The sequence below is a fragment of the Chinchilla lanigera genome, unplaced genomic scaffold (genome assembly GCF_000276665.1).
Source record: "Chinchilla lanigera isolate Chin_1 unplaced genomic scaffold, ChiLan1.0 scaffold00056, whole genome shotgun sequence".
Lineage (NCBI taxonomy): Eukaryota > Metazoa > Chordata > Mammalia > Rodentia > Chinchillidae > Chinchilla > Chinchilla lanigera.
In genome coordinates, this window is record NW_004955457.1 from 3,900,566 (window position 1) to 3,914,827 (window position 14,262).

The 14,262-nt window shown below is 36.2% G+C and overlaps 1 protein-coding gene across 5 annotated transcripts in view; it reads left to right on the forward strand.

Annotated features, from left to right (window-relative positions):
* Window positions 1-14,262, forward strand: part of Erbb4 (erb-b2 receptor tyrosine kinase 4) — a gene marked incomplete at its 5' end in the record, with an annotated part of 1,058,248 nt that overhangs the window by 722,661 nt on the left and 321,325 nt on the right. For all 5 annotated transcript variants that reach the window (XM_005396938.2, XM_005396940.2, XM_005396937.2 and 2 more), the window contains 1 exon segment: window positions 65-130. In XM_005396938.2, coding sequence (XP_005396995.1) covers window positions 65-130 — 66 coding nt within the window.

Below are 14,262 nucleotides of genomic sequence, written 5' to 3' on the forward strand. Positions count from 1 at the left end.
TCACCCAGGACTGAAAGACTGTGCTGTAAATGACGGCTTTGCCTCCTTTTTCCCTCTTCTACAGGTGGACGCTGCCATAAGTCCTGCACAGGCCGATGCTGGGGACCTACGGAAAATCACTGCCAGACTTGTAAGTGTTCATCAGTGGAACAGCATAGGTTTGACATGGTCAAAAAGCTTAGTAATTAATTCTTTCTGTAATTCTGGTCATGCAAATATGAGGATGAGCTTTTGCCTTCTCAGGCTTGATTTACTTCTATGGAAAGAAACTGCCTAATACTATTGCTTTCAAGTGAAATTTAATATATAATTTGATTCTTATGTTTAGTTTTGGACACTGGGTTAATGATTTTGCAGCATAGCTGTGGTGCTACTAGCTGTGACTTCAGAATCTATATATCTGTAAAAGAAAATTGAAATGTGTGCAAAATGAAAACAATTCGACTTCAAGTGGATGGATGCTGTCCTCCTTTGCCCAAGTACTTGTGATATTCATTGATGAGAAGAAGAAAGGAAAGGCAGTGCACTGTGTGTCTGCTCTATCCAGGCACTGTTCAAGCTACAGGGAGAGAGACTGGGAATTACGGATGTACAGTAACTATTGTTATCAGTAAATCTTACCCTCAGAACATGAGTCTTAGGGTTAGCCATTAACTAGTAAAAGCAGGAGGCTGTCATTGCTGACACTTGATAATAAAATGTGCTGAACATAAAGACAATATCTAATACTCTCAGGATTCTTAAATCCATTTTACACTCCAGTGAACTCTGAAGATGCACTAATCTTTAGGACAAGCCTGTTTCTTTAAAAATGGAAAACAAAATGCTCTCTATAAATGGTAAATATCTGTTATTCTTGCTACGATACCAGCCACGGAAAGGATGTATAGAGAACAGTGAAGTGACAATTTCAAATGTATTCTTCATTAAAAGACAGAAAATATATTGAGTGTTTTAACATGCAAATGTTAGATATTGTGGTAATCTGTCAGATGGTTGTATGAAAGTTTAGAGATTTCTAATTTGTCTCAGTTTGTGATATTTGCTACATTGTTTCAATAAAGAAATACAAACAAATTATCTTCTTGTAAGCCACCAAAGGGAAAATAATATAGAAAAAGATATATTCTCAATGATTTCTTAAATTCATTTTTAAAATTCATATGCATTCTCACATTCAAAATTCATGAAATGTAAGAGAACAAAGTAGCAAATATCTTCTCACTGTGTCCCTTGTTTGTCCTGCAGCCATCCAGAGGCAACCCTTGTTTTCAATTTTTGTGTATCTTCACAGATAATTTGTGCACACCCAATACATGTCCTATCCATTTTTCATGCAAATATTAACATGCTTTGCATTTCTGTGTACTTTGGTAATCAGCTCTCTGTTACCTTAATGAGATAACTAACACAATTAGCTTATGAAGAGGAAAAGGTTGTTTTGGGTTGTAGTTCTGGAGGGTTCAGTCTCGGAGCAATTAGCCCCTTTGGCTTTGGGACTGTCACAGGACAGCACCTGATGGCAGGGTGAATGTGGCAGAACAAAACTGTTCATCTCATGGTAGAGTAGCACAAAGGAAGACAAGGCCAGGGCCCCACAGCCCCATGTAAGGGCACACTGCCAATGACTAAAGCCTACTTCTGTGCCCCAGCCTAGAGTTCTACCACCACCCAATGACACTATGGCCAGGAGACAAATTCTTTCTCAGATGACCATTTGGGGGCATTACAAATCTAATCTGTGGCCTCTTGCAATTTGATGTGTCATTCCAGGCATACATGTGTGAACTATTTGTACATCAGTTCTTAAAAATGGCATTGGTAGGGTACACAAGTGTATTTGCAGTTTGGTAGAGAACATCAGCATGGAGATTTCATTCTCTGTAGAGACTGTTAGTGGTCTCTTCTGCCAGGAGCAATGGGAATGAATGCCTGTTCCCCAGTTCTCTGGCTAAATCAGTGAATTATCAAATTCTGGGGTCCTTGTCAAAAGATTAGATGAAAAATGGTATCTCAGAGTAGATTTAAATTAACTTATTTAATAGGATAATGCCTTCTAGCAGGAATGTTTTGACAAGAATTTTAAAAGGATTCTATAGTAAGATTAGCCTGACATGCATTCCCCACAACGCTTGGAGATGGCAATGTTTTAATAGCAAAGAAGTCAGAACCAGGAAGTGCACTGTGCCAGGATGACACTCACGTGGCCATTTGTAAGAGGTTCGGATCTCTAAAACAATTAAGAGTCCTTGCAGCATTTTGTGATACAAAGTGACAACCAAGGAAACCACTGGAGAACATAGAGATCTATGGTCTTTCATGACAAAACAAAAACCAAAATAAAATAAAACGAAAGGAAACGAAACACACTTGCTGAGTTGCCCATCTTCAAAATAAGCTGTTTTGGTCTAACTCCTGACTTAACTTTGTATTTGTGTGAAAGAGTGACCAAAGAGGCTTCCTGTGCTTCCTGCTGTTAGTGCTGGGCACTCTGCCAAGACCACCCACCACGTTAGATGGGGAAGGAGGGTGTGCAGATCTGAGAAATGCTGGTTCAGGGCTGGGGCTCCTTCTTCGTCTGGGTAGGGACACTTACAATGCCTTGCCCTTGTGCTGTTCCTCAAGCGTTTGCTCCAAACCACAATGCTCTCCTATGCTTGTCATTCCCACTTCCTCTTTCCCTGGCTCTTACATTACTTTCAGAGTTTTTAGTTAAATGGAACGGGCAGGGAGGAGCAACCTGCATGATTTGTGCTGGGTGAGAATTCCTGTACTGTGCTTTCAATATTATCCATCATTGCAAATCAAATAAAATTACTTTAGTTGATAGTTTTAATTTTGAACATTTTTTGTAGAATACAAAATACAACAATATAATTAGATGACAAAAGTGTGATATATGTTATATACTTGTGTGTGTGGCTGGGACATAGGAACAAAAAGTTTGCAAATCCCGGTGGGAAAGTAGCACAGAAAGAACATATACGGGCTTCCCCAGATTTGACCAAAAATTATTTTCCTTCAACTTATACAGTGTTCAAATAACTGAAACTTTTAATTTCTTTGAACAGATCTGATTCTGATGGCCAAAATGTACAAAAGACATAATTACCATCAACATCTTCTATATTTATAATAGAAAATGCTCCAGATAATTGCCAAGCAGACACATGGATTTTTCATAGAACTACCCCCTTTCAGAAAGTCTCTCTGTAGTCATGTATGTGCTATGTGACACTTTACTCTTGGTCACAAAGCATGCTTATCTTATCTTCCCTGCCTTTCCTTTCCTTTCCTTTCCTTTCCTTTCCTTTCCTTTCCTTTCCTTTCCTTTCCTTTCTTTTTTCATTCTTTGTTTTCCTTCCATTTTTCTTTTTTGTTGTTCTTGTTGTTGTTTTTGAAAGAGGGTCTCACTATGTAGCCCAGTCTGGCCTTGCTTCAACCTCTTGAGTAGTTGTGATTACAGACATGCACCACCACACAAAGCATGTGAGTCCATGTGCAAAGCATGTTTTTGAACCAGAGATGGTTTTGTCTTCCAGGGGACATTTGGTAATATCAGAACATTCCATAGTAGGGAGATAAGGAGCATGTCTATTGGCACTAGTAGGATAGACTGGGGATCCTGCTGAATAACACACAGTACACACAGGAGCCTCTCTTTTCCAAACAAATAAGATTCATTCAGTATAAAAGGTTACAGTAACCAGGTACAGTGGTGCCCACCTCTAATCCCAATTCTTATGAAGGCTGAGGCAGGAGAATTTCAAGTTCAAGCCAACCTGGGAAGCTTGGTAAGAGTGTCTCAAGGTTAAAAAGAAAAGTCAATAGTCCTGAAGTTGAGAAATTTCATAACAGGTACAAGCCTCATAAAAGATGCTGAGCCAGTGAGATTCATTTCCCCAAAGAATTTATATTTGGGATCCACACTATTGGTTCCACTATCTTAGAAACTGGAAACTAAAGAGGCAATGAATCTAATTGAGGGTTCCATTTTTGGACCACATGTGTTAATCAGAAGCAGAAATACCCAGTCTTTAGGGACATTGAGAATAAAGCAAGCTACACAGAAAAAAAGTAACTAACTTGTTCACAGATTTAACCTCTGGTACTCTAGCCTTCATGAGGTCCAGATGCACCTCTACCCCAGCTACCGTGAGAAACATGATTCTCTCCTACTACAATGCGGTGGAGTTTATTGCTTGCCACCAAGTGGAGGGGAGTCTTGCTTATGAAAACTATGAACTTATAGCTTCTGTGTCAAAATGCCAATCACAAACAATTGAAATCACCTAAGTTTTAGGAATAGAAACTAATCTTATTATAATCTAAAACTCAGACAATTGTCAGTCCACAGAGTCTATTAAATTCAACACACATGCTTCTAAGACATACGTGTATAAATTTTAGTATTGTGTAGCACTGAGCTTCATATCTTATAAAATAGTTCCATTTTCAGTGAATTTCCTGTGAGTTAAAGAAGATAGCTATCATTAATCTAACTTCACAACTGGAGAAAAATAAGCTGAGAAAATGAGAACTAATAATTAGAATTTCAACCTCCACATTCTGATTCTAAAGATAATACTGTCTCGTGTTTACTGTAAAACACACTATGAGATTTGAGATCATTAGATTGGAAATCAGATGATATAGATCTCAGTTGTCTGTACTTTCTGTCATGTACTTTCTAAATCTCAGTTACCATGTCTATAAAATGGAAATTCTCTCACTTATCTCAGAGGGTTGCTTTTTTGGGAATGAAATTCAATACCTTGATATAGTTGAAATGCTTAGATATTTTTAGGCACACGTTAAAGACCCAATAAATAAAACTGATAGTTTAATAAAGCAGAGGTGTTAGAAAACTTAATCCTTTTTGAATCTGAATGAGTGGCGGTGGGTGAGAAACTGCAGCCAGCTCTGCCTTGTGAAGTCTGCTGACACCACGTGTCTGGGAGTAAAAAGCAGAAGCCTACAAACAAGTGTGACTTCTTGCCCTGGACATTCATTCCTGTCTGACTTCTTGTTTGACCTACTTGAAAGACAGGTTTCTTATCCACATTTAAATAAGACAGCAACGTTAGGCAAAATGTATTTTGAAGCTACCCAAATATATACTTATAGTAAGACCTGGATTTTAGAATTATGATCACATTTTTTTGGTGAGAATTAGACCTGTTGAGGGATTTCCTAACAATGTAAGACATTCAAATATTTCATGGAGGTATGATGTACATGATCAAATCATTTTCTAGGTTTTATTTAGATTTTTAATTGTTGATTTGTTAACTAAGGCATATTATTGACCCTTAGGCCTATTTTAGATAAACTTTTGTCTCAGTTACTTTATTTTCATTGCTGGAGCAAAATACTCGACACCCAAAATTAAGGATGGAAAGGTTTCTCCACAATTTGTGGAGATTTCAGTCCATACTCAGCTGGCTCCAAGGCAGAGTGGCACATGGCAGAGGGCAGCAGTTCATGGCAGTGGAACACAGTAAAAGCAACAAGAGCAAAAAGGGAGGAGCGGCAACAGAGAGCAAGCCTCTTTCCCTCCCTTGTACTGTGTACAAGCTACCTGCCATAGGACAGATGTAGAACTCACACTCACAATCCCAGTATTGGACCATGGATCAACTGAAAACTCTAGAAGCCTGCACCATGACTGCATGAGGCTGTGGGGGGACATCTAGATACCAACCATGACAACTTTTATCTGAATCCTGACTCAATCATTTTTAAGAATCAGAAATTATGTTCTACAAGTATTGTCTTACTAGTGTAAGAACCTGAACAAGTGAATAAAATCTAAAAGGTATAATAGATATTGTGAAAGAGAAAGAAACTACTCAAAAGGAAAGAACAACTAGAATGAGGGAAAAGAGAAAAGAAAGAAAGAAGGGAAAAATATGTATATATGTATACACAGAATAGCTAAGATTGTTGTACTACTGATTTCTGTTACATTATTGAAAGGAAAAGTTAATGTTTAATTGTTTGATCAATCTTACATGCCTGTATTTATCTGAGTAACCAATCTAAAGATATCAATATGTAATACAACCACAATTATTAATTTCCTATCACCTTGTCTGAAATTCTGTATTGCTTTTATTATTTTAGTGTTAATTTGTAAATGCCTGTATGTCTGTTAATATGTTTTCCATCTTCTACCTTTAAAATAAAAAAGGAAAGAAATTATTTTCTACAAGTTTTTCAACAATGTTTTGCTTTTGTTGATTCACAAACTGATTATTTCTAATCATTCTTTTGTCTATGACTGAAATGAATCCCTTTCAGTAAGAACTTCTCTGGAGGTATTTAACTTATGTTTTGCTGAATACTTCCTTATTTTTATGGAGAATTTTTCTGAGATTTTTTTCAGTTTGTTATGGAAGAAAAGTGCATCACCTTAGCTCAGGAAGCTGAAGTTGGGTATATATTCTGTTCACCCCATATTACTAATGCTAACTTCTCAAAAGGGTATTCTCTTTGTACATGTGCTGGGACTCACCCTGCGTTGCTTAATATTGACCACTTATGGGGAAGACAAGAGACAAGAGAGTGAGTTCTTGTTAATGAGTGAAAGGTTAGGGTGAAGTGAAGCATGGAGGGGCGGTGAGAGTGAAAACCGTCTGTGAACACAGACATGGGAAAACAAAGATGTCCACTGTGACAGTTGTGAGTTTGAGAATGGGTCTGCAGCTGCCAAGGTTTTAAAGTGGCAGAAATGAGGCAAAGGTTTAGGTTTTTGTTTTTAATAAAGTTAGCAAAATGGAAGAAAAGTCACTATATGGCCAGCTTATTATGGAAAGTCACTCACTATTCAAACTTTTCAGACAAAAATTTTAGTAAGATATTGTTATACTTTACTTTAATTTAGTTATATATTACAACTTATTTTCTGTCCCACTTTGGGTGTTGCAGTTAGTTTGATTGCCTTAAAGTGTCATTGTGCTTCAATAACGTTTAATAATGTTCAAACTATAAGCTAGAGTGAGTAGCGTTAAAGGTTGGATCTCTGTATTACATACTTTTCTCTCATTGCTGACACAAAATACCCAATACTCAAAATTAAGGAAAGAAAGGTTTATTTAGTTTACAGTTTGTGGAAGTTTCAGTCCATAATCAGCTAGCTCCAAGGTAGGGTGGCATGGTGAGGGGAAAAATTCATGGATGCAGAAGACAGCAAAAGCAACAAGAGCAAAAACAGGGTGGAGGACAAGCTTCTTTTTCTCCTTTATATTGTATTCTGGCTCCCCTCAGGATGGGTTTAGCACTCACACAATCCCACGCGCTCGTCTTGCACAGTCTCAGGATGCTTGCAAAATGAGGATCCTGTCCCCTTGCTGAGTCACTTAGGTAAGCTTCTAAACTTCTAAAGTTGACACAACATATTAACAATTCCAGCTAGAATGAGTAAGGTTAAGGATTGGATCTAATGTGCACCTCACAAAATCTCATGCATTCAGAGTAGGGGCTTTGTTAGGGATTGGGTCAGGGGGCATTGTGTTCATCAGTGGATTAATCCATTGATAGCTTGTGGCTCAGTGTGCTGCTAGGTGTTGGGCTGGATCAGAGGTTACTGAGGGAAAGACTGGAAGGGTGGATTCTTATCCCCAGCTCTTCCCTCCTCTCCCTCTGTCCTGACTGTCAGACGTGCCCAGTCCTCAACTATGCGCTTCCACCATGCTCTTCTGTCTTGGATTCAACCAACCATGGACTGAATCCCTCAAAACTATGAACCAAAATGATTCTCTCTCCTTTCAAATTGATGTTATGGAGCACTTTGTTCCAACAGCAAGAAAGCGTCTAGTACAACCATTTTGAAACATTTTTCTAAAATATCAGATATTTTTCTAAGTAAATTCTTTTAAAAAAAATCTTAGATGATCTAAATAAATGATGTTTGTAGAATCTTACCAAGTGCTCAACTCTACTATTTTAGCCATAAGGAATCTGATTTTCTAAAGCACCTTAAATTCATTCTCCTTAAATTTGTGTGTGTGTGTGTGTGTGTGTGTGTGTGTGTGTTAAAGCATCCTGTCCCTAAAAACCTAACAAGAATATCTCCTACAAAGCTGCAGATAATCATAATAGAATTTAGGCTTGGATACTGAGAACTGCATTACATGTGAGCAGCAACTCCAACTTGAAAGTACTTTTAAGCTCAGCGAAATCGTACCTGCGTTGCTCCACAGTGCAGCTTAAATAAATTGATTCAGTGGATTAATGTAGTCATGTCAGAGGAGACAAACTTATCTGCTATGTGAAGTTGGAAGCTTAAAGAAGTATTATTTAGCAGGCTTATTGGGAAGAATGACAACTTTCTCTATTCATAAGAACTGAGTCCTAAAGTCTGAACTCTGTAGGTGTAGGTGTAAGAGAGACTAAGCTTTAAGAAATAAGTAATAATGATTAAAGGAACAAAGTTATCTCTGTCCCTGCAAGATATATGAAGTACACTTATCTCATTCAAAATAGACATTGCATGTCCTTTTTTATCTTTAAGCTCAGTATCAGACCAGCTCTCTCTAGTCTCTCATTATCAAGGAGTGCAGTGGTTTCATTTTACACATTCTTTTTGTCCTCCTAAACCTCCAGTCGTCTCATTTAGTCACTGAATTTTGAGTGAGGAGAGGGAACAAAAGCATACCTTGCATTATTAGAGTTTGCATTTCTCAACCTCTGCATACATTTGGCATTGAAGTAGTATAGTTATCATCAGTTGCAGATTATATATATCTAGAATGCTAGGTGGGTAACAATTCAACCTAATTTTCTGTCTTATAAATTGCTTTACTAATGACATTTCTCACCTGAAGATTCACTGAAAATTGTGTGTTTGGCAATGAGTTAAAAAAGTTATTTGTCTTCTTAATTGAAATATTACCCTAAACAAAGTGGTAAGGAAATGCATATTTTAACTGCTGGAGTGACTACATAAATTTTACTTCTGCTCTTTATATTATTATAAAAACAATTATAGCTAAAATACTATTTTACTCAAAAGAAACCTTCTGCCAGTAGAATCCACTCCTTCTTACTACTAACAATATTCTCTGTAACCAGATTATCTCAGAAATGCTTTTTAAATTCAAAATAGTAAAACAGTGAAATTAATATAAGCAGTGTATTTGTTCAGTTGTGGCTAGTTGTGAATGGGGTATTAGTGTATTGACAAAATAAACCTTTGTTTCAAACCCTTTACATTTTTTATTGCTTTTATAAAAACATTATAGGATATGCTAGACAAATTTAGATATTATTTAACATTTTTTCAGTAATTATTATGCTTCAGCATAAAGAAAGTTTTTCCCCAGAGTGGCAATATAGTAAAAGTTTTGCATTAATAATAGATATAAAAAATACCTATAATTTTAACCCAGGTTTTACATTCCATTCATTCTTAGGGCAACACTAGAAATAATAGAATTCCATTTTTTTGTCTTATATTATATCTGGAACTGCTTTGAAGGGCAATATTAAAATCTGAGAAAATTACCTATCTTTGTTCCTCGAAATTTTATTAAGAAAATATTGTATCTCAGAATGAAATTTTACTTTTTGCCATGAAATTTCCAAAAGTTTCCTGTCTATTGTGAAAGCAAAATGACAAACTGTGAAGACCATAGATTCATTACACTTCCGTACATGCATACATGTATAATTTGTCTAAAGTGCAATTGTGTTTACAGTCTTTGTACAGAAAATGTTTAAAAAGAAGGTGCTGATGTGGTAAATATCCAATTAGAGAGAGAAAAGCAAGAGGGAGCTGATGGAGAGAAGAGAAAGGGCTGAGCCAGCACTCCCGATCAATCAGCGCGGCAGCCAGCCTTTGTGAGAAGCTGGCATCTTTAATTAAAACTCTTGTATTTTACTAATAACTTTGCATGTCCATAAGCTTTCTTATTGATTTCAATTATTTTCTATTTTCCCTTCCTGGATTTATAGTTTGTAGAGATATTGTAAAATTAAGGGAAACATTACAATGGGCTAATTACTTGTTCACATTTAACATTTCAAATGGTGACCCAATCATTTCCTAGAAGAAAATGAGAGAAAAACCTTCCCCGATTGGCAGTACTGTTCATTCTGAACTAAAGTTGGCAATATTGGTTGATCCCTATATTTTGCTTCAAACTTTAAAAGAAGATAGTTTCCATTTTAAATACAAGAGATATGCTTATCTGCAGTGCTCTAAAACAGTTCAATGTGACTCAGGAGATATTGCTTAATGCCATATGAAGGGCTCATGGCACACAGAGAAATAGGTAAAGTTGTACCTGTGTTTTTGGCATGCTGTGGGTGTTATAGCAAACAAAACTGAGGGATGCTTGCAAAGGTGAAAAATAATATTGAACTGGACACAACAGACTAGAGATAGAGCCCTGCCTCTAAACTAACTTGATTTTAAGCAACTCAGATTCCTCAGATTCCCTCATCCGTGAATGAAAGAATTGACATAGGATGATTTCTGTGCCTGCTGTCTTGCCTGGTTAGGATATGTGTATGTGTGCATTGTCATCTCTAGTTTCCAAGGCTATTTATTTTCCAGCTAGGTCTTATTTTGGGGGAGCCATGTGTAAATACATGGACAGTAATAGACTGTACGATATTCATATAGATGATACTGTTAGGCTAGGAAGAATGCAATTATGGGAATGTGGTGACAGTAGGTAATCTAGGCAGAGAGATCAGAAGGAATACTCCATATCTGAAATATCATTAAGAAGACATTTAGATGGATAGTTAGAAATTTCTGTTGGTGTTTCTATTAAAAGGAATTTTTTGTCTCTGTTTTGTGAGATGGTGTTGCACTATATAATTTAGGCTGGACTTGAACGCACTGACATAGTCCTGGCTGCCCTTGAACCCAGGGAGGTCCTCTGTTCCATCTCCCACATGCTGGGTTTGCCAGAGTGCATTGTGCTGGGCTAGGATTTTACTGTTTTGATTATGGTGAAAATCTATTCTGAGTTATTTTTATCGTTGCAACCAATTTCCCTTCATTATAGTAACTATCTGACTATCGAAGAGAACATTTTAAGATTAGATACATGTGAAACGCTTCTGATTAATAAGGCATCCATATTCAGTCTTTACTACAGGTAAAGGAAATGAAACTTCATTCTTGGAAATGCATATACTTACATTCCGATCTATGGTTAGGGGATCTGTTGTTAGTCAGTTGGTTTGGCTGGGGGGTGAGTTAAGTAAACAGCCTAGAAAGAAAAAGGTTAATAAGGGGTGATAGATACAGGTCAATTTCTTTGTGTGAAGTCATACTTTTGGCCATTATATTAAAATAATTGTAAAATCCCTATCAGATATTTTAATATTCTATATTACAGGCCAATGCAAGTATATACAACAAGTGAAAGTGTATATTATAACAGCTGCTTCCCTCTTTTGACATAGGAATTTACAAAAAAACATTGTCCTTATATCAACTTATGAGGGTATAAAAGGTAGAACTAGAAATATTTTTGAAAAATCATTTTTACATATTGCTCTCTCACTGAAGATAGGTGGAAAGTTTGGTATATCTAATCTTTTTGCTTATGAATTTTATTACAGTGGCCTTGAAAGAGCATTATGTCTACAAGAATATCTTCAGGTTTTGCCTGATTTTGTTGCTTCCTGAGTTGGAACACTGGTTAGGGCAGTTATCTCCCTGTAATATGAGATGTTATGCATAATTAACATGTATATAATTCTATTGACTAAAATAGAGAAGGGAAGAAGGTACAGAAGGAAAGATTCACATTTACATTTAATAACTGATAATTTAAACAGAAAACAAGCTGCTATAGTTAATTAAAAAAATAGAAAACTTGAGTAAAGAATTATATACTAAGTTGAAAAGACTTTTACCATGAAAACATCAGGTCTTCTAAAATTAAGCTATAATATTAATCATCTTTAAGTAACTAATACTCAGTTTAATTGAACAAAACTGAACTATCTGTGAAAAATATTTTTGATTAAAGAGGCACACATTTGCAAAGAAGAAACTTGTGGACGGCTGTTAGGGCTCATATCTAGATGTCCCTCCAAAGCTTCGTGCAGTTATGGGTGGTGAGCTTTGCAGAGGTGGCTAAATCTAGAGTTTGTGATTGATTCATGGTCCAATGCGGGGATGAAGGGTGTGAGTGCTACACCTGCCCTAGGGTGGGTAGCCTGCAAACAATATACGGAGCAGAAAAGCCTTGTTGTCCATCTCCTGCTTGCTGCTTTTGCTGTCTTCTGCTGCCACGTACTGTTGCCCCTTGATTATTTGCCACCCTGCCTTGGAGCCAGCCAATTATGGACTGCAACCTCTACAAACTGTGAGCTAAATAAATCTTTCCTCCTTTAAATTTTGGCATTAGATTTTTGTCTCAGCAAGGACAGAAAAGTAACCAAGACAAAGGCTTTTCTCCATCAGGTATTAAAATGGTGAAGAAAGTAATTTTTGAAATGGTATGCTGTGGGGGCTGCATGGGATTCACTTAGTAGACAGGCCATGGAGGCTAAATTCTGTAGTAATGAAACATAGGGTTGTCATTTTGAAAGCATGAGAGAAAGCATAAATTATTCAATAACTAATGTTGAAACAAATGGCTCATATATGAAATAAAATGAAGTTGCATCCCGATCATAAAACAATAGACAGGAGATGGATTGCACCTTACATTTTAGAAGGCATAAGATACATTACAGATTGTGAATGCGTTGTAGAGTAAAATTTAAGAAAATGCCTGGAAGTGTTAAGAAAATAGAAGAAAATTACAGAATGATGAAAGTTTTTTTTTGAACATAAGTGATGTAAAATATAAAAGAAAGATCATTTTAAATAGATCATAATGCTTTATATTCTTAATATATTTTAATAACATTAAAAAGAATCAAATTTTGTAACACTGTTCATTTTTTCTATTAAGTTTATTAGTACAGTTTACATACACATAATGATGACATCCCTCACAGGACATTTGTACCAGTACATGATATATCTTTATGCTTCAAATTCTTTTTTTGAAGATACCAAAAATAGGAATAGCTAGGTCAAACGAGACCTCTAGTCCTACTTCTTTAAAAAATCTCCACAGAAATGAATTAAGAATTTACACAAAAATATCTTTAAAAACTTGACTTTCCTTATAATCAAAGATATACAATTTTTAAAGATAAAATTTATCAAGTAATTCCTAGTTTAGATAAACATATGGAAGAGGGGTAATCAGAATTACACTTGGTAGACTGTAAGTAGTACAGATCATCATGTAGATTAGTTTGTAGTTTGCGTCAAAAGATTAAGAAGCTCGGGGGCTGGGGGTCTAGCTCAGTGGCACAGCGCCTGCCTGGCAAGCACAAGGTTGTGAGTTCGATTCCTGATACCGGAGAAAAACAAAAACAAAAACAAAAAACAAAAACAAAAACAAAAGATTAAGAAGCTCGTGGAGCAGGAAACTTATTATTTCAACATATTTTAAATTTTCATACAATCAAAATGTACTTAAATATTGTGTATTAAGCAGTATATATAACAGTAAAAATATAAACAATGTAAATATTTTAGAAAGTGTGTTAGAGTATATCCACATCATATTATAATTCAGGCTTTTGAAAAATAATGCAGCAGAAGCATATCTATACTTCCATACAAAAGTATTAATGATGCAATATGTAGTGAAAGTGTTAATAAATAAAGCAAGATATTTGCTTTTATGTTTTAGCAATACCAATGACAAATATTTCTATAATGCTATAGTAGGTACGATATTAAGCATTGCTGCTACCCTAAGCTTAATGATTTCCCACAATACATATAATCTTACACTAACTCAACAAAATAAATACCATTGTTTTTTATACTTTACTCATGAAGAAGTTGAATCACAAATGTGTGAGTAATCTGTCCAATCTAGAACAGCTGCTATCCAAAGGCAAAACTGGGGCTCAGGATATTCTCGTGCTGCCTCTCCCACTATTCTGGCTTTATGCTCACAGCCGCAACTGTATTGTTCCATTCAGTCCTGCCCAACCATTCCAGTAGATCCTGGAGACAAGGAGGGAAGGACAACCTGTGGTGGAGAAGACAGAATTCTGAGGGAGGAGAGCAAGATAATTCCAGGGTGTGGAGAAAGATTGGGAAGTGGAATTTTTCCACGGGCAGGATGTGAGGAATGCATTGCCTTTAGGGAGCTTGAAAAATACAGTTAAAGACTTATTTTTTTTTTTTACTTTTGGTAACACGGTTTTTGGACTCTTAAC